The sequence below is a fragment of the Thermobia domestica genome, chromosome 3, assembly GCF_964235325.1.
Source record: "Thermobia domestica chromosome 3, izTheDome1.hap1.1, whole genome shotgun sequence".
NCBI lineage: Eukaryota > Metazoa > Arthropoda > Insecta > Zygentoma > Lepismatidae > Thermobia > Thermobia domestica.
Genome location: NC_137456.1, coordinates 309757663 through 309780062, shown reverse-complemented (window position 1 = coordinate 309780062; position 22400 = coordinate 309757663). Strand labels below are relative to the sequence as shown.

Here is a 22400-nt window from a genome sequence, read left to right as displayed (position 1 = left end):
CATATCACTAAAATCGGCAGATACACGAACTAAAGCATTTTTCATATAACGCATTAGTATAGCCATTCAACGAAGGAATGTGTCAGCTAATCTGGGAACTTTACCAATCGCAAAAGAATTAGAGGAAATCATCTTTTTGTAGGCAATTTATGAACTATTCGGGATAAAATTTTCGTCAATTAACAATGATAATTTGCAAAATGAAAAGAAAAGTATCGGTTCAGAAGGATGAAACTGGGACAGGACTTTTCTAACAGTAGCTACAAACTATGATGCCAACCGAGGTGGAGACCAAGAAGAAGAGTAAATTTATGATGGAGCCACCAAATATGTTTTACTCCATTATATACAGCTACGAATCACTTTTGTATTAATAGAAAGTTTAGAAAAAAACTATATTAGATATTATATATAAAATATTGTTAAAATTTACAGTTTGAATCAAATTTATAATAGTCGTTTTCTTAAATACCATTATTATTTAAAATATAATTTGGTAATAAAATATGATAATAAAAACAAATTAAGAGAAATTTGGAATGTTTATACCATAAATAATAATAATAATAATAATATTTAAAAAGATCACTACTACAAATTTGAATCTTTATAATATCTGATTGAATCTGTATAATTTTAACAATACCTGATTGTTAAATATTGAAAATATAAAATTACAGCAATCTAACAATTCAAATAATATAATAATAATTGTACAACAAATTAGTACAACTCTAAAGATAAGCGTAATCAGTCAGACGTTTGAAATGCCATCTAATAAAATAAACACGGATGCAAAAGCAAAAGTCTTACTTACTAAACTACAAAGTTCACCGTGAAATGTTTCTGGAATACCTAAAGAACGTTAAAACTTTACAATGAGAGGAATGAAAAATACGTTTTAATCTCAGGTCTATGAGAATAAGCTACGAACAATTCGTGAACTGAAAGGAATTCACAGACCACTGCGAATTTTATGTATAGTATGCGTGCACAAGCGGTGCGAAACTGGACCATTAGAATCTATGATCCCACCGAGGCACAGATCATTAGAACATTATCTTCAACCCATAATGCCATTGATTGCTTTTCACCATAGTGTCTCCGTGGTAAAGTGCTTATCTCTGGTGCGTGGGGTTCCTGATTCGATCCCCGGTCAATTAAGTTTGTGGTAGACAACATTGTCTCCGTGGGCTTTCTCGGGACACTCCCCATTTCCTCCCACAATTTCATTCCACCAATTCTATAATCATCATTCATTTACCTTAATCATCCATCTTACTTAGCTAAAGAACATAATCATGAGACGTCAAACTGAAAGATTTCATTTACTTTTTTCATTCCACTTCATTTTAAAGTTTCCACATTCTTTTTGTCTTGTACCTCGAACTTTTGTGATTTACTCTTACAGTCTCAATGTTCTCAGACATTTTCTTCAATAAAAAAGTTTATATCAACTACGTGCTCTTTACAGATTAATGTATATTAACTTCTACACAAAAGTGAATTTACAGTTATCTAGAAATCCATTCCAATTTCAGCGCACGAGACAGACACAGGTCATAAATTCACTGATTAGCAGTTACTTCGTGCGTCATAATCTTTCTAAAAAAGCCTGTTTTGCTTAATTAGTGGAAAGTGATCAAAAGTTACCTGGAATTTCGTTGCTATTTTACTCGCAGGAAGGGTAACGATCTAAGACTACTGATAAACATTATTAACAGTGCAACACACTTTTTCAATCTATAATGATAACCAAGAAAGTTCTTTTGTTTTTTGTGAAGGTCTTTGTTCAATGGCCCTCACACCGTGAGTTGAATGCGAATGGAGATAAGGCGAAAGTCAGTTGTTGGTGTGGGTATATCCAACATACTACCTAGTTGCGGCAGATCAGTTACACCGTGAACTTGCGTAGGGACAGAGTGCACATGGGACCTCCACAGAGCGTCATAAGGGCGTGTATGCTGTACGAGTTCAAACTGGGGTCAAACGCCGCTGCAGCGGGACGGAAGATATGCCAAACCTTTGGTGAGGGTGCCGTGACTACGCGAACAGTGCAGCGGTGGTTTAACAAGTTTAAGGACGGTGATGAAACACTCGAAGACGCACCACGTGCCAGAAGAACAACACATGTACAAAATGAAGATATTTCGGGAGCAACTGAGGCGAACAGTGGCCAGACATGTGACAAACTGGGACTACAATTCAGTGTGAGTGGAGAAAACATTCGGCAGTATCTCCATCAACTTGGGAAGCACTACAAGTTGGGTCGATGGATCCCACATGATTTGACTGCGGGCCAGAAAGCAGCGCGAGCAGACACCTGTGTTTCTTTGTTGTCTCAGCTGAGAAAAGAACCATTTCTGGACAGGGTGTTGACATCTGATGAGAAGTGGGTCCTGTACGAAGCTCCATGGTGCTCTCATCATTGGTGAGCATCCCATGAACCGGTTCCAAAACAACCAAAATCATTAATGCACCAGAAGAAGGTCCTTCTGTGTCTTTGGTGAACTGCTCGCGGCATCTGGAACTGTTACCAGCTGGTCAGAACATCAATGCAACTCTGTACTGTCAGCAGTTGAGATGTTCAAGAAAAACTCAAAACTATGGAGACAGCACTTCTAAATCGCAAAGGGGTCCTCATGTTACAGGACAACGCTAAGCCCCACGTGGCTAGGATGACCCGGGACACCATTCTACGCCTTGGATGGGAAACATTATTGCATCCGCCATACTTCCCGGACATTCCACCGTCCGATTATCACCTGCTCCATTCCTTGAACAATCACCTTAGAGGACGCCAGTTCAAATCCCTAGCAAAGGTGCAAAATGCACTTGATACCTTCTTCGCTTTACGGCCCACGAAGTTCTACCGCGATGGAATTCATGGCCTTCCAGAACGTTGGCAGAAGGTAGTCGATGCTGATGGGAACTATTTTTGATCTTCCGGGTATGTCTTAGGTGACATATTGATGTTCGATGGTGGTGGGTGAAAAAGTGACAGAATGGTTACCTTTATGCATATGTGTTTATTTTTTTTATTTATTTACTTGTTTGAGGGGAGATTATCTATTTTTTTTTCTCAGGAGAATGCCACAAAAAGGGAGGAACCCTCACGTCCAGTTTAGAAATTTTTAGACGTTACTGAAGAAAGTGTCAAAGAGGACTGAAATCACAGGAGCAAATTACAAAAATTCAAAGTATAAGGTAAGACTGTTCATATTGCTGAACCCAATTTTCCTTGAATGGAACAAATGGATGAACATAATATATTACCCTCACAATTTACGGTTAATAATCCAAATCTTCACTTATCCTTTATATTTCATTATAATTAAGGAACAATACGAAAGTACTGTGCTAATAAATTGAATGAGAATTATTCTTACCCCTGTTCTCCTATCTTTGATATAGATTTTTCCATCCCAGTAGCCATCCAGTGTGGCTAGTGTTTCCTTTCCTAACTTCAAGCGGCCAGATATTGCATTTGTATGCTCAGATCCACCTAAAAACGGCTGCAAAAATTTAAAAGTGAAATTAATTATCTTTTCAGCAACATTAAAAACAATGAAATTTTTCTTCTTCTTCCTCTCCTCTTCATCCCCCCCCCCCAAAAAAAAAATCTAACTTATTTCCGAAATAAGAAAGAATACATCTTCTACAACATTAAGCACAGAATGAAGAATTATGATGTAAATGCTTCTAAACCAAGACAAAAGTGACTTTATCTCAATCGACTACTTCGAATTACTTGTATAGTTAGTTTTGTACATTCCTATAATAACGTTCCGAGTTCGATTCTCGGTAGAAGAGCACAAAAACTTTAATTTTAATATCATTCACTTTTATTCATCACTTGTCTCTTTAAGCCTATTAGGGCATAACATGGGACGTTACACTAAAGAATTTCATTTCCATTTCTATAATGTTTATATATATATATATATATATATATATATATATATATATGCAAGTGTATTTAATTTTGATATATAAATCAACAAAAACTAACGAACACAACAAAAGCCGAAATAACGTTCATTTTTCTTATTTTGTATTTTAGATTAAGATTTTTTTTAAAAAAAACAAGCTAAATTAAGCAGAAGGAGAAGAAATGATTGGATATATATATATATATATATATATATATATATATATATATATATATATATATATATATATATATATATATATAAATGGTGTGTAAATGCACATGTAATTTCATTCACTCTAAAGAAGAATTGAATTAGGAAACAATTCAAGGAGTAATCCGGAGGACTATATGATCAAACAAAAAGTGGGCTAACTAATAAACTCTTGATGCGCCACACAGGTAGCAATATTCGCTCTTTTATACGCTTTTGTTAAGTTACACATGTAATGATAATCTTTTCTCTTTGCTAAAGAAAGTAATTTCATTCGTTTCTATATATAGAAATGTAAGCAGTAGATAGAACTTTTATTGATAACTCTACCAAGTTTTGAAATAAAATCTAAAAATAATTACCTTAAGTTAGAACTACATACTTTTATTTGTACTCTGAATCCATTAAGCCACTTGAAAATAATCATCTTTCTTTATTTTCTGTAAGTTTAGTACTTTACGACCCTAATGATAGATAATATTTATTATATAGTTCATAAATGAAGCGCAGAACCCTCCCACAATATATTATTTTCTTATTTAACTTAGCAATTACACTACAGTGTTCCCAATATTCAAAAGCACGCTCCTCTCCTTAATATCCTGACAACAGCACTTAACTCGAATTATCTATTTCGAAGATAACAACACTTGAAATTTTCTAAGAAAAGGAAAAAGAACTAAAGGGGAAAATACATATAAAACTAAGTGATGCTGCTCAATTTTTCATGTTCCTTTTTGCTTGGATGGATTTCACCGAGTTTCATTGCTTCCTCCTATCATTAAGAATCCTGTATTAGGAGTTTCATTATTACCTTACATTACATTCAGGTTATGTTTGATAAGAATGAATATTTTACCTAATAAATTAGGTATGTATAACAGATATAGATATGTTAAACCTGTAAAAGTACGTACACACCACGGCATTATAAATTATTGTTATGTGGAGAAATGTGAACAGGAAGTTTATCAATTGTAGCATGCTTCGAGCGACTGTACTACATATGTAGAGTACTTCTTTTTAATATTTTGGACCTTTGTTGAAGAATCGTTACGGATTTGAGAATAAGAAAAATATTAATACGTAAATTATAAATACTAGAACAGTTTGCTTTGTCCTTGATAACTGTTCGGCGGAATAAGCAAGCAAGTGTTCTAATAAGTTCAAGAATAAATTAATGTTTATTTATATTAAGTTTCTGGTAAGAAGCACACATATAAAAGACGAGTATAGCACTATTAGTGATGGTTGAATCTCCAGTTATTCTTGGTACTGATTTAATGTAGATGAACCTTAATTCGGTCAAGATTTAGTTTGAGAAACCATTGAAATAACGCTCCTATTTCTTCATCACTTATATCTAGGATCAATCTTCTGTATCACATGAATGTAGACTTGATCGAAATTTTTAAGAAGGTAATATAATAACTTTATTCATTAAAGAGTTTCATCAGACAGCTGACAAATGCATTCAATCAAGAAGAACTCTAGGACAGGTAAACTATTGTTACAAGTGTTTTGCACATACTTGGTGAAGGCTATCAGCAAAATAAAAAGAACCAAAAACTTACATAAGAAAAACAATTACTTAACAAATATATTTTCTTCAAAAGTGAAAGGTGGATTTCCCGATACGTCACAGATCTACAACTTTTACGGCCTACGAAAGTCCTGGTTTTGAGGACAAGGGAATTAAAATAAATAAAATGAGATGTATAAAAACCACTGGTAATTAAACCAGGGGTCTTCTCTGCGTTTGGTCTTTGTCGCGTTCACATTCGAGAATCCAACATATTCTGTATTCAATTTTCGGGTAGGTGCACAGGTTGTACTCGCCACCGAAGTTACGCGCAATAGTTTTGTAGCAGCCTATTGGTATATCAGTAATGCAGTGGAAAATATAAGTTGGATATTATTTTTGATTTCTATTTTATTATACTTAATCATAGCAAACTGTACTAGTCAGAATTAAATTCCTTAGAGCCGCAGGCTTTTATGCCCGGACGTTGTTAACATTTTAAATTCAAATGTTATGTTCAATATTTGTTGCTTTAACACTGGATGATCCAGTAACTTTTCTAGATAATCATGTCAGCTGCTTTGATCATATGTAATGTTTGTAAAGGCCATACACCATTTTACAATTTAACTTAATCAGAATAAAATGATAGATTAGGCTAATTGTTGTGTAGTTATTGAACTCATATGATAGCATTACTTTTATCCCGATTTCCTAATAAATATGACAATTGGTATGGATACTAAAGGTAATTGTTTCTTGATACCATTCGCTATACTAAGTTAACCTTTATTCAATAAAGCTCAATTCGATATCAAGTACAATCATGGTTAGAGTATCAATAATCTGAATTATAGCTTGAACCTTAATTTGAGTCTTTATTACGAGTCATCTGAGTATTTTGAGACGGAGTTTAAGATTAATATTAGCTAAAGAAATGCTTTTGATAAACAAGACATTTGTAGAATTTTTGATAAAATTTACCTCTCTTGTATACGGTAATTTCGCTTCAAATTGTGTGAAACGTCTTCAAAATTTGCGTTTGATGGTAAATATCTTCACATGATTTAATAGTGATGCGCTTAAAATTACAAACCTTGACAATTAATACATATTATTTGAAAAATAACCTGTCAATAAAACTTGTAAAATATTCTTACCTTTAACTTAAATTCTATCTCTGTTCTATACCCTGTTTTCTCACAATCAATGGCCACTTTGCCACCGAGTTCCATTGTAAGCGTTCCCATTAATATTCCTTTACAATGACAATATGGTATAGTCATTGCATAATCCTCTCCACGAGGAAGTAAACTAAGTAAAGCTACGCCATCTAGTATTGCAGAAGTAGAGTTACCTACGAACAAAATAAATTACAGTAGCAGTTATTAATTTAATAGGTTAAACAATATCACTGAAATATATTTTAGAACATTTTAACAAGTATCCGAGTAAAGATATGTGTTCATGCGAGATCATTTTTCACGCTACAATATTAATACAAAACAATTTACGTTTCCATTGTACAATCATTAATAAAAGTACACACTCATCTTATAAATGAACTTTTATCAACAACTTTTAGAATATACTGGTATATATATAGCGTTTTATTTCAGCGGTATCGCATCGTAGTTTATTACACAAAATCCTAGAAATGCGATGCAGTCGAAAAATTGTATCGCAAAATGCGATGCACCTATGATCATAATTTATTATCTAAGTGGGCTATTTTTACAACAGAAAACAGTTTATTATTATCCTTCCTTTATGATAGAATGGTTCTATTTTAATCTTACATATAGTTAATTAATCTTCTTGGAAACCCGACGTTAACCCTTTAGATGGCTGTTGGTTCTCAAGAACACAATCTACTACTTACTACAAACGCAATTATTTGGAAAAAGACCGTCATCTTTGACACTTTATTTTATCTGTAAAGAAAGTGACTCAATCGACTCGCCAAATCCAAGAGTCGAGCTTCCTTTTCAAAAACCAGATTACTAGCTAAAATACAAGACCTTAGCAGTATTCTTTTTTGCCCTCCTATATTTTTCATATTTGTTTCATAGTATCGGCCTAGAAACATCTGTTTTGCAATGCTCACTTATTTTACAATGAAGTTATGGAAAAAAAAAGTGGTCGGTTTAAAATGTTTAAAATATGAAAAACGAATTGGATCTGAGTAGCAGTTGGCTACAATTAGAAATTGGACTTTGTTTTATCGTAAAAAAATGTTGACTTCGTGGTGTGTAATTCCAAATACCCGTTTCTTCAAGTCATTACGGATTCAAAACTTATTTAAAAAAAATAAAAAAAAATATATATATATGGACACATTTGTAAACAGGTACACTCACGAAAGAATTAAGTCAGCCGTGCAAGCTACATCAGAAGCGGGAAAATATTTCCAACCCTGTTCACATGAGTTAGCTTCTTCGAGAGACCTGCTGCTTTCACGTGAGGTCTGTAAGCGAGCGACTCTCAAACAAATCCATTGTCTGCTGAAAAAAACATGTTCTTTTTTATACTAAGCTTAGTGCTTTCAGACAGAGAGAAAAAAAAAAAAAAAACCTGAATTTGTTATTGAAGAGAAAGAAAACGATTCATGCTTAGTAGTTACCTGACGTGCCAGATTCCTTATTATAATTAATTTAGATATCGAAATACTCATAATTTACTCACAAGTTAATTGAGGTGTAAACAGTGAAAAGTGATTTTGGAAATACAGGACTGTTATTAATCTAATACTATGAAATGAATGGAATTTTTAACAACACAGGATTATGTTATGAAGGATAAGGAAAACGGCTCATGAGTGAAGAAAATGAATGGTGAAATAAACGTGGAATTCTATGGAAGGAAATAACGAGCTCTTAGAAACCAACGTACACGATGATGTCAAACACACACTTACGTGTCATAGCCTGGAATCTAATCTATGACCTTAAAACCAGAGGCGAGCGCTCTATCATTGAGCGACCATATCCCAATTATGACAGGGAAAAGCGCGACGTCGATTGGTTGGTTGGTGAGTTAATTTGGAGTTGATTCTCCCATTCAGCGCCGAGGCTATTTAAGATGTATACCAAATCTTAACGTGAAATTCGATCCACATAAGTTCCTACCGGAAATCGATCCCGGGTCTCCTGTGTCTGAGATGACCCCATGCCGTAAGCGTCGGTCGACCACCGATGGGCAACTAGCAAAATCTCGCCAAAAATTGACTACCCCGCAGTGACGATGCGCGGTGACCCCATTTCCGTTTTGAAAACTATACCACCAGCGGTCCACCAGTGGCAGAGACACGAGGAAACGTCAACAAACCACAAAATTACTCCCTCAAAATCTGTTAAATCGCTTATATGCGTAATTTATTTACATTAAGGTGAGTCTGAAAAACACTTTTAAAAAGTAAAAAGTACCCCGCGATAAGCACGAACCACTAACCTTATGATTATTAGTCAAGTGCTCTTCCGACTTGGCCACGGAGGCGATGAAGAAAACGTCACTTGTACAGAGATATATCGTTGAGGTCTTTTTAATTTGGCTAATCAGAGTGCTCCTTTAACCATGTATATTCGACGATAACCGTTTGGGATCAGATAAAATGTGCTCGCCATGTAATTTTATAACAAAATGACGCGCGTCTATTTACTTTATTTCATGGTTCTCCCATATTCACTTTCAAATGATAGGTGACAGTTGCCATCTAAATTTATACAATTACACGCACTCATCTCAAGATTTTTCACTTCATGATGTAGAGGCAGGGGTTACTCTTGACCCTTGGAGCTCACTTTAGGAACAATTCGTCAGGAAAAAATAATATATAATAATAACCGGATGCACATGACCGGCGATAGTTCGCGTTGGTCCCTTCGCGATTCTCCGCGACGAATCGAAGGAGCGCGGACCAAAATGAAGTCCTCGTTGCTACGCGGTGGTAACTTCAACACCTCGACTCTAGATCTCTCTTTCGACTTGACGAAACCCTGCCGCCAGTGGCACACTAGCGGCAGTCCTTCGACCCGTCGCTATATCGACGATCGACATTTACTGGCAAATGGGCCACTACGTGTTGGCGACGTCCCCCGGTCACGACATGAACTTCGTGATTTTTGGTAGTGTTGCTCTCGAAATGAGATTTCGGATTCTCTCGTCTCCTAAAGTATCGTAACAATTCAATTTCGTTTCCAAAAAGGATTACTTACTTCTATTGGACACGGTCGTTCTGTCTCGTTTCATCGGAAACACTAATTTCTGCACACAGTAACACACACAAGGGTAAACAGCATCTGTATGTGTTTTCAATATTATGGTGTTGCGTTTACTCGTCATCCATTTAAATTAAAAGATCATAGTTGTAGCATCTCATACTATCGTAATTGTGTATAGGTTAAATATCCTAGTTATCTATTGCGTAGTTGCCGCTCATGAAATTTTCACCAATACTGTTTCAAGCATTTAAGTCAACTGGTTCCATTATTCTTTTTGTTTGTCAAGGGGAAAGTTCGGACTACAACTTTTTTATAAGAAAGATTAGGTGAAGGAAGAATCATGCTTAGTCTCGAAGGAGGTAGTAGAAAATAAAACCTTATTTAACAGGGCTAAGAAAGATTTCGTAGTGCTGCCCCCACATTAAGTAGGACATTTTGATTTGCAACATTTAAGATGAAGAATGTTTCAGATGTCTTCATTTTCTATTAAATAATCAAGTATCAGATCTGATATAAAACACTACAACAAATCTGTTGATTCAAATCGTTGCGAAACAAAATATTTCATCCACTGTGTGTTCCTGGGAGAACTTGGCAGAAAAGGGATAACAGCTTCTTTCAGGCCAGCTATTCTAGTTTTTCTTGGAATTTCCGCATTCACACCAGGCACCAGGATGGTATCTAACATACAGATCCAAGCCGTTTCCTTCCTTCCCCCTTCCCGGGAGTGTATATTGGTCAAGGGATGTTATCCCTCATACGTGACGGTCTTCAGATCATAGCTGCCGGTAATGACCAGAAGTATGTATAAATAAATAAATAATCCACTATGTGGCCATCCTTAGCCTTTGGCTGAATGGTTAACTGCTGCACCGTTGCTGGTTGAAATTGAGATTGGTTTGTAATGTTGCCACGTTAGTAGAGCAAACATGTAAAGTAAAATGGTTAGGATATGCACCTTCGGCGCGAAAGACCCGGATTCGATTCTCAGTGGGAGCTTACGGTTCGGATTTCATGTTAAGCTGTAGGCTAATGTTAAGCTAAAATTATAATAAGATTTTTATGTTTGTTGAGGACTGTTTCGTTCCTGACTAATATTAGTTTGAAGATATAAAGTGTTCACGAGCGAAAAAAGTAAATAAATAAAATAAATAAATGAAAATACAAATAATAATAAAGACGTCCTAAGCACTTGAAATCGCCAAGATAGACTGAAATATTTTATTTATTTCTTTTTGTTTAATAAGTGTAATTGTATGTTCCCTTCTTTATATAAGTGAATTAGAGAAGACATTCTGAACAATTTTGAAACACTCAACACAAAGGCGTAGATAAATAGGGGATTTTATTTCGTTATCTTTGTGAAATGTGTGATATGCTGTATATTTTTCTTTCTTTCTTTCTTCTTACGATATATGAAAATAACATTCCCGTTACTCTTGTATGAAATTAGAAAATGAACATTGAGAAGAGTTGTAGGTTTTCAAACAATTAATTAAAAAGAGTAGATAAATAGACTATTTTATTTTGTTCTATCCCTGAAATAAGCATATCGTTTTCTTTCTTCTTTTCTTCATGGTAGCCTTCAAGACTCTAATCTAGTCAATCGTCAGTAGTTCGCCTGAAAGGAGATGAGTTGATTTTAGTTTAGCGTCCCGTTCAGCAGCGAGGCTATATGAGACGTGGACCTACTGATTAACGTAGAATCCGAACCACATGAGCTCCCGCCGGGAATCGAACCCGGGTCTCCCACGCCATCACCTAAAAGGAAAACGTTGCACAGCAGAGAGGATTCAACATGTGCCAATACACCTTTTGAACATGGTTGGACGTGTATTTTTTTCTCTTTAGTGGTTTCATGAAAAAATATATATTCTTTCCCTTCTGTACCAGATTAAACAATCCGTAAAATATCAAAGTTAAATCTTTTTACAAAATATAGTTGCTGTTACTTTTTCCTTACTTCCCTTCTCATGATCATACTTGTTTGTGATGCATGGAAAAGGTTTACTAATAATAATAATCTTTTTCTTGGCTGCCGAGAGTGCGATACAAAACTTACATATTGCGATACAAATTTAAAATTGTTTTCGCGTTTTGTTACGCAAAAGTTACAATATATATATATATATATATATATATATATATATATATATATATATATATATATCCCACACGCAGACACACACAACGTATCCACGTAAATAATCAACAGCTCGATTTTTGCACATCGTTTATACACGTGAAATGAGAATGTTATCACGTTCTAATAAATGCGTTTCTTTCAGTGCTAAATCATGGAAATGAAAACCAACAAAAGAAAGAAAACATATAAAATATTAGGAATTAAGTCATATCCTGGGAAACATTTTTATATAGTTTGGAACAACAAAATGAATACATAATTCAGATAAAGTATTGTATATTACTTGTAACTGTTTTGAAGCATTCATGCATAATCAGTTTAATTTTTAATTATACGTACTTTCATGAGTTAAAAAAATTGTGACAAGAGTGGCCAAAGGAAATTATTTATTTGGATGTGAACATGGTCATTCTCTAAGGGGTCCAAATCCATAGTGAGTAGTGTTCATTTACAGTGGAAGAAGTTGTCCAAGAACCAGTCCTGTCGGCAAAGTTGCTGCAGAAAAGATCATGAGCAACAGTAATCGTAGCTGCTGGGAGCAATCATAATGCGTTTCCAAACCCAATAGGAACAACAGCTGCAAGAGTGAAATGTCGGACTCAGCCAGCCAGTTTCCGAGCAAAAGCTTCGACAAGAACCTTATGGTGTAAGCATTTTCCGTCATGTAGCCAGGGTACGTCCCGATCTGTCTGCAATGGGGGAAGCAACATCAACACTGAACCACAGAACAGTGGCATCATATGGTCAAACGAATCCAGGTTTGACCTATATTCCTATGATAGCCGCTCCAAGGTCGCGTGGGGCAGAAGCCTTCAACGCAGTGTATGACATGGACTGTACAGAAGGGGGATGAAATGAAATGAAATGAAATCTTTGAGTTTTACGTCCCACGGTTATGCCGATTAGGCTAAAGGAGACGGTGATAATGAGAGATGAGTGAAATGGTGGAATGAAGAAAGTGGGAGGAAACGGGAGAACCCCGAGAAAACCCACGAGCACGGTGTTTGTCCACCACAAAGTTCACTTGGCGGGGGCTGGGATCGAACCCGGGACCCCAAGCACCAGAGGTGAACGCTCTACCACTGAGCCACCGCGCCCCCCTAAGGGGGATGAAGTGTCATGTTGTGGGGGTGTATATCAAGTGCTGGGTGGGTCCTTAGTTGAGGTATCCATTCGCGTAAAAACAATGCATCACGTGCAACTTTTGGACCATTTGTTCATCCGTCCAAGATTACACATGCTAGTCTAGATTCACAATATCAAAATACAACTGTGCTATACATCAAGCTCTATTCACGCAGGAGTAGTTTACTGAACATGATGTGGGCACCCCACATCTCACAGACCCACTAATTTGCTGGATCTCAATATTATGAAGAAAATATGAGATACTGGAATGGGCTGTTAAAAATAAACAACACCTTCCTAATCTGTCAGCTCTGTGGAACCATTTGTTTATGTAATGGACCATTCACCCTCTTTCACAATGACAGCACCCTAAAGAAAGCCAAAGTTGTGATTCGAGCTATTGACGGTTTAACTTCATATTAGCCTCCCCCTTCCCTTTCAAAAGAGAAGGTATTCTATAATATTCTGTCCGGTGTGCTTATACAATTTATCTCTGCTACCTCTCTTATGTTATATCTATTTCACATCTTATCAGTTGTTCGTTCTGGATAAAAGTCATGCCGAATATATCCACCCTTATGCCAAAATTGTTGCAATAATACTCTTAGATGGTAACTATATATAATACCGGCCCACTTCTTTTAGTTTTTTTTTTTTTTCAGACTTTCGTATCAATAGGTTTATGTGTATAATATGCAAACATTCTTTAGTTCTTACTTTACTTAGTATTAAATGAAGTAAGGTAACTGTACAATATTTATACAGTATAGAACAATAGCACTAGCAAAATTCTTCACTATTAGCATATAACCGGAAAAACAAAAATATGTCTAAAGATCAGAAATACTAATTGATAAATCTTGAACACAATCATATGAGTGAATACAATAATAATAATTAACCTAAAAATTGACGATGTACGATAACTATTCCACTCAAGATGAAACTAATTTTGATTTGATTTGATTTTCAGTTTAGCGTCCCTTTCAGCAGCGAGGCCACATGAGACGTGAATTACAGCTTTACGTGGAATCCGAACTACGTGAACTCCAGCCGCGAATCGAACCAGGGGTCTCCCACGCCAAAGGCACGTACCCTAACCGCTTAGCCACGAGGGAGCTCAAGATGAAACTAATATTAAAATATATCTTCATTAAGCTTCTCATTATGACATTAGCAAGACGACAGTATAGTGTATGGTTAATGAAATATAGAACTCATTTTTATGATTAGCTCTTAAACTCTGATTTATGTTTAGTGACAATACACCGTGTTTCAAAAAGAATGATCTGACTTTGGACGGTAATAATTACGGAACATGGGATGTGCCGGCAAGGAATTGAGTATTGTCTGAATGGGCGTGGCCTGGAGTTTCAGAAAATCGCCGTTGGATGTCAGTCAACGTGTCTTATCAGTTTGCAATCAGTCAGAAGTAAGATAGCGTCCGCTGAACAGAAGAACTTTTGTGTACTACAGTTTGCAAAGACTGAGTCATTGATTTCGTTCCAGTGTGCTTTTCGTCGGCGTTTTGGCATTGACCCGCCTGTATCCAAAAACATTCGTTGTTGGTATTGCCGATTTGAAGAGGCTTGTGCAAAGGTAAGAGTCCAGGTCGATGAAATGACGAATTGAGCTATCGTCTAGATGTTGTTCATGCTGCTGGTGGTGGACACGTAGAGCATTTGTAATAGCATAGCTAAAACTTGAAGATTTTGTGAGTATTTTCCAATTTATCCCATTTTTCTAGTATATTTTTATCAATACATATGGACTTTTAAAATCAGGTCATTCTTTTTGAAACACCCTGTATTGACAAATGTAAAACATATAGATCTATAGATGGCACTGATATGAACAAAGAAGATTTATGGCGCTATGATGTATGTCATTTATTGTCAATAATAACTTCTAGCTTTTAATCTGTTGAAACTGATTATTAATTTATTGTATATGAAAAAAAAAATACTGTTAAGAACAGATTATGCCTACTGCTGTCTGTCTTCTTCTATGCACAACAACATTCCTGAAAGTGACGCACATACAACTTGTAAATCAATGATGATAGTTATTGTAGCAAGAGGAAGAAGGAGCGTACGGTAAAGTCAGACAGGGAGTAGTCAATGGTAATACTTCATTTCTTTATTTCTTTCCTTTCACTTGCTGAAATGGCCAGCCACGATGGCTCTGTGGTAGAGCGTTTACCTCTGGTTGCGTAGAGTCTCTGATTCGATCCCTGGCCAATTAAGTTTGTGGTGGACAACATCGTGTTCGTGGGTTTTCTTGAGGTACTTCCGTTTCCACACACATACTTATTTCACAAATTCTTCCTATATTATTCACTTGCTTTAATCATCCGCCTCTCTTATCCTAACGGGCATAATCGCGGGACGTTACGCTGAAGGATTTTATTTCATTTCTTGCTGAAAATGGCTTACCCGATCACAGATCTTTAACTTCGTTAATTGAAATAAATTACTTCACTACGATAAAAATCAGAAGGTCCATACTGAGCTGCCAATTATAATAATTGTTTGTTTATTATTATTTTATTTATATATGTATTAAAGTGCTAGGCTTATATGTTTGTGGTCAAGAAAAGTCAATATGTTTGTGGACATTCGTTTGCTTGTGACCAATCCTTTCGATAGTAAGTTCTGGGGAATTATAGGCTCTAGAAAGATACCGTTTTCACTGATCGACTGCTAATTTTGTGTAGATTGTTCACTTCTAATTGAATATTAAAATGAAAAAAATGGCCGTTATTCCTCTATTACATTTTTAGGCGTAAACTGGAAGTGTTGAAATTTTTTAAAAATTAAAGCATCAATACGAGTTATACATTCCAAAACCACAAATTTGTATACAGGGGTTGTATATCTTTCAGGCGTTTGTTTCATGGCCAAATGATAATGAAAAACAAAAGGTAACCACTTCTCCGGTCTAAGATGAATTTTTAATATTTGGAGTATTTTGTCTAATGAACACCATATATCACAAAACATTATAATTAATTGTGTGTGTAATGTATTTGATTATTATATACTGCATGCCAGAAAAAAAAGAAACTACTGATCATAAAAGAATTAGAAACTTCAACTAAAAGTAGGCTCAAATCTTGCAAAAGGTGCGAGATATTGAGAAAAAATTTCCTCTTTATGGTACCCATTGCCGATTTTTATCAAGACGTCTTTTACCTGTGTCTACGAGACATGTACAGATGATGTGAGGAATGACCAAGAGTTTCATGCTCATATATGAATCATGCGCTGTGTAGAGAGCACAGGTTCAGCTAGTATACTTAAAAAAAAATAATAAAAATAAAATAAAATTAAAAAAAATAAAAAAAAAAAAATAAAAAAAAAACCGAATTTTCGCTGACAACTCTCTGCATTGTCGCGACTGGTACAGATAGGATAAATAGGAATTAAATATTTACACTAACAAATGAAAACATCTTGCTGCTTTACAGAATACGTAGCATCTTAAATATTTGTTACAGTTCTTCAGGGAAGCTGACAACGGTAAAGGTGTCAATGGTGCTATACCAACCTCTGTCCGAATTTAATTTTGATCCCCTCGTCGAAGGAAGGAAGGAATATAAGAAAAAAGTGTCAGTTCGTATGCCTGTCTTTCTATGAATGATAAAGATTTTCTGATCAATTTCACTTTATCGTTGTTATGGTTTGTATCTTTCAGATATATTGAAAGGCCCGACGTTGTAGCACCATTTACCAACCCGAATATGTTCTTTCAGTCTGTGTGTGTGTGTATGTTTCCTTTTTTGTCATGTTTACTTAAGTGCCTTTGGCAGGTACATGAGATTTTATAGGCACCAGCGGAATCAAACTGATTATAGTCCGCGTCACCCGAATTGAAGTGTGGCATCAGCCAATAAGCTCGCAGTACCCTGTTACTAAACCTTCAGGGAGGAATCTAATCATTCATAATTGATTTTGTTCGTATTTGTGGACAATTATGAATGATTCGATTCCTCTCTGAAGATTTAGTAACAGGGTACTGCGAGCTTATTGGCTGATGCCACACGCCAATTCGGGTGAAGCCGACTATACTGAAGGAACTATTATAACCTGTTAAGTTTTCCTGAGTGTTCCTTGGGAATATTAATGCTGTGTCAAAATTATGCTTCCTGAAAAGTTTTTGTATGTTTTTGAAACAGAGTGAGATAAATGCATAATAATCCATTCCATAGTTTGTTTTAATATTGTCGTAACCATTTTTGCAAAGTAACTTTATTTCAGTTATTCTATCATCATTAAAACAAAAGAGAAAGAAATTCTCTACGAAAGAAATTCTTCCAAATGTTTCTTGGCTTTTCTATTTTATTTGCATGTGCTTAATTCGCATGTATGTACTGTATGCTTGTTGTACCTTTCCGATAAACACCTTGGTGTGATTTTCTTTTCTATACAAGGTAATGTCCACATATTTTCAGGATCTGATCATATACAGAAAACGAAAATATATTTAATACTTTTCGTACGTAATGATTTTTCTTTACAGTATTCACTTTCTTATAGATTTCTTATAGAAATTTATTACAGGGAAAGTATCGTGACAGTTTCCAGGAAGATAAGACGACAGACAAATAACAAAATGAAATATCACAAACAATTATCATTCCTTTAAGAAACTCACCATAGAATTTTGACTTAGCAAGAATAGAAGCACCAATACAGAAACCATCCTGACGATTTGTAACATAGAAAGCAGATACTGGAGGATGATGCGATACCTGTTAATTGAATTAGAATTAGGAAGTAGTACTCTTCTACACACTAATAGTATGACTAAGCATGTAATTACAAGAGAATTATTAATCTAGGTACACATAACTCTATCTATGTTTCTAAAAAAAAATCTTGTGCACGAAAAAAATATCGCGTTGCTTACACTAATTTCTAATCAATACACACACACATACAAGAAAAATCTAACATCTATTAAAATCTAAAAATAGCCTCTCAAAATTAGAATTAGTGGCAATTTATTCTTCGAGTATCTGTCACTACATAACTGTCCTGTAATACGAAGCTAAAACTAATTTTTTGTTTAGAAGCAACAACAATATATAGTAAGTAAAAATTTAGTTTTTATTAACTAACACGTAAACCATGTTTATTTTTAAATATGTACACAGACATACAGGGTTTGTCCTGAAAGTAGTCGGACTTAATTTGTTTCAAAATATGCTTCTTCTGCATCAACACAGCATTTCCAGCAACTCTACCAATCACTGAAGGCTCCCTGGAACGCAGAAACTGGAAAGCTCTTCAGCTCCCTCGTTACGCCTCTTGAATGGCCTGGACTGAGCCGTGGTGACCTGGAGTCCTTTCATGACTCTTTTCAGTCGGGGGAAAAGGAAGAAGTCCGCAGGAGCGACATCTTGGCTGTAGGGTAGCTGGGGGAGCTGTGCGATGCCATGATTGGTCAGGAAGTCTACGACAGCAAAAGCGGTGTAGTTCGGTGAATTGTCGTATTGAAGTTTCCATGATCCAGCAATTGCTGGACGGACGTGGGCGACTTCTTTTCTAAGTCTTTCAAGCACTTCCACGTAGAATGCAGTATTCACAGTTTGGCCAGCCACTTTTTCATCACTTTTTGCCGTTGAAGGGCATCCTGATCGTTGTTCATCTTAAACTTGCTCTCTTCCCTTCCGAAACAATTTGTGCCACTCAAAAACACTTGATCGACACATGATATCGCTCCCATACGCAGTCTTGACCATGTGATGGGTCTCACTCGCAGTTTTATCCAGTTTGACACAAATCCTTACCGCGTAACGCTGCTCTAACAAACGATTAGAGATGTGGAGATGACAAGGCACCTTGAAAGGGGTTCACTTTAAACTCGATCTACACTCCGTGAAGGCTTGGAGACGACTGGCGATTGGTGCGCTGGTAACTTAAGACCCACCACCACCCAACCAGCGCAGTAATATCCCCCTCCTTCACCACGTTTTGGCGGGAAAAATTCAGTCTACTACTTTTCGGACAAAGCCTGTATATACATAAATGCTAACTATACACTGAATGATTTATTAAGCCAGAACACATTCATAAAAGTAAAATACGTAAAGCGGAAAAATCAATTTTTTTAAAAAAAAGGAAGAAAAAAAGTTCAGACCATGTCAAACGTAATGAGGAAGGTGATTGTAAAATTACAATGTTAGTCAGCCACGAACAAAAAAGACACAAAAACTAAGGATCTCTGACTGTTAGTAGACATGATGATGGACAATATTTATCATGTCTCCTCTTATGCCAGGACAGTTATCTTAATGATGTTGAAGACAAGACTACTACGATATGCACAGCGTATGTTTAGTCTGATATGTTCGTTGCGTGTTATTTTCGTACAAACACCACCTTCGTCATATGTCCAGATGGTGTACCCACTTCACCTATTTGTATAATAGTGCATGATTTTTTGGTTTGATGTTATGCCAGGACAGTTATCTTAATGATGTTGAAGACAAGACTACTACGATATGCACAGCGTATGTTTAGTCTGATATGTTCGTTGCGTGTTATTTTCGTACAAACACCACCTTCGTCATATGTCCAGATGGTGTACCCACTTCACCTATTTGTATAATAGTGCATGATTTTTTGGTTTGATCTTGTACATATTGAGAGATTTTCCGTTTTTCTACTAAGTTTTATTATGTATACACACACACACACACATTTTAGAAATTCTTGTACCTAGTTCTGTGTATGAAGTGTACATTACATTAGTACAGTCGACCAAACTGTTTTGAACTATTTTCAATACAAGTAACAGTATGTCATTGTCAGTGGAAGGAATATTAATGGTAATGTAAATTCATGAATATCAACTTTTGTTTTTTTCTACGCTGACTGAGAACCCCAACGCTCTTGAAATTATTATTATTATTTTAAATCTACGTACAGTTCCGGTAAATGCGATCTTTTCAAATATTAAATAATGTTTGGTTTCAAATATTATTAATGTGGGATAAATGAACGCTAGGAGTATTTGCTTAAAACGTTTATTGATGTACACTTATGTCCAAAATGATTGTCGCATGTCTGTAACTGCCTTCGTGTAGGAATATAATTTGATAATAATTCTGCAGGGTACTTTTAATATTGATACTATGTGTATAGTCGGGAAATGTATATTTGTGGTAAATTTCATAGGAAAAGAATTATAAATACGAAAATTAGAATGAGTAAAACAAAATGTTGCTAAATGGACAAGAAAGTTTTGTTTTCGTTTTATTGTTCTTATTTATTGCTCTTCTGACGTGAAATTTGCCACATACATGTCTTTGCCGATAATACACATACTAACATTGTAAGAAATACCAGGCGAATTCGTTATCAAATTACATTCCTACAACAACATATTTATAGACATGCGACAATAATTTTGGACATGAGTGTACAAGAGATACCCCTACGCTAATCAAACATTTAAGCAGACGAATGTAGGAAAAATTTATTCTCCATTTTCATTTTGTCGGACACGCTCGAACTCCATATATACCTTGAGTAAGTACTATGTACATTAGTTATGCAACAGTTGTATCCATCACGCTCATTTTCCTGACTTTTCATCTATGATTACTAGGATCAGAATTTGTATGCAAATTAGAACATACACATTAAAACCTTCACAAAAAAGTTTGACATTTTTCATGAAAAAGTTATCAATAACATATGTGCTTGTTTTGCATCTTTTGGAGACTTTTCAGAGTTCCCAGTTACAATGATACTAGAAATGAATGAACTGAAACCAATTTTACGATATTTTCCCTCGATTTCTGTAGTCAGCAGATGTAGATTTTCCCTCGGTTTCCCTCTCCGATATCGCGGTTGGCTATGCATTGCACATGTCTTAAAATACTCTATTTGTGGAAAAATATTTTAAGATGTTAAATTTTGTTCGTGTATATTAAAATACAGATCCAATCATAGACGTTGCCCCATTCAAGGTTTTATTGGTGAAATTACTAATATTGGGTACCTTTACTTGCATTTCAAGAAGTATAATTAAAATTTACATTAGAAAAAAAAAGGCTTCTTTGCACAGGACTTGCCGATATAACCACTCTACTCTATTGTTATTAAATCATGGCACAAAGTTCCGTTTTTGTTTTTCGTCGAAATTTTCAGTTATTTTAAAATATCGACTAAGGAATGTTACATCTACAACCAAATTACAAGAAAGTTGGGTTAAAGGTGTCCACTTCTGAATTAAATTTGTCTATTACGTCACAAATACTGTATTAAGTTTAAAATACAAATATGCAAACTAATTTAATAACTATATACAAAAGATACAATATACAGATATATTTTTAAAAATATCAAATAAAATAAGGAATGTTACAATGCACTTACTTGTTCAGCAATGTAGAATGTACGAGATCCATTTGGGTGTTTCCAATAACAACGGAATGTTTCACCGAGAATGGGATTATATGGCTTTTTAAGTCCTTTGGGTTTCTTATACAACCCAGACAAGTACCATTTAACAATACATTTCATTCTTGTAAAGGCATCATCTTCTAACACAGCCCTTTAAAAAATAATAAAATATGTATATATTCATTGTATATAACGTAACTTTAGCACTCGTTTGTTATATGCCCTAGTTTATATTTTATATACTTTAACATTATTTTAACAAAAGAGACACTGACCAAAGCTCAAAACCCTTTTCGATAGTGTCTGAAGAAGTATATGCTAGATATCCGAAACAGTTACAAATTATAATTTAAAATAAAGTGGATTTTAAGCTTTGGTTAGTGTCTCTTTTGTTAAAACAATCAATCCAAAGCCATGAATAGCCTTACTATTTAACATTATGTTTGCAGAATGTCTAACTGTCGAAAGCAACAGAGTTGGTTGCAGAAATTAAGAATGTAACAATCCAATTAGGATTCTCAAGGCACATAAGAGGCGAATATTAGTTTATCTTAACAAAATGTGTCATACTGTATTCGCGGTAAACTATCACGTAAGTTTAGGAGTCAGTGTAGTATCTGTCTTCCATTTTTTAAAATTTATTTATTTGTAATTTCTACATTCCTTATTGTAGACTAATTACTAATATATCACATAATTACTAAACACTGAACGTAAACCCTTGAACACTTATTTATTTAAACGTTTATTCTTAAACATTTATCGCAGACTGTTCATTCTTGACTTTCGTATCCTCTGTGTACACACTCACAAGGTATACAT

The 22400-nt window shown here is 35.2% G+C and overlaps 1 protein-coding gene across 2 annotated transcripts in view; it reads right to left on the bottom strand.

Moving 5' to 3' along the window:
• Orp8 (Oxysterol-binding protein-related protein 8) overlaps positions 1 to 22400 on the bottom strand; it is a 108080-nt gene that overhangs the window by 19355 nt on the left and 66325 nt on the right. For both annotated transcript variants that reach the window (XM_081752573.1, XM_081752574.1), the window contains 4 exons: positions 21552 to 21729; positions 17818 to 17914; positions 6828 to 7024; positions 3390 to 3515 (listed from right to left, as the gene is read on the bottom strand). In XM_081752573.1, the coding sequence (XP_081608699.1) occupies positions 3390 to 3515; positions 6828 to 7024; positions 17818 to 17914; positions 21552 to 21729 (598 nt within the window). The remainder of the gene's footprint in view (positions 1 to 3389; positions 3516 to 6827; positions 7025 to 17817; positions 17915 to 21551; positions 21730 to 22400) is intronic.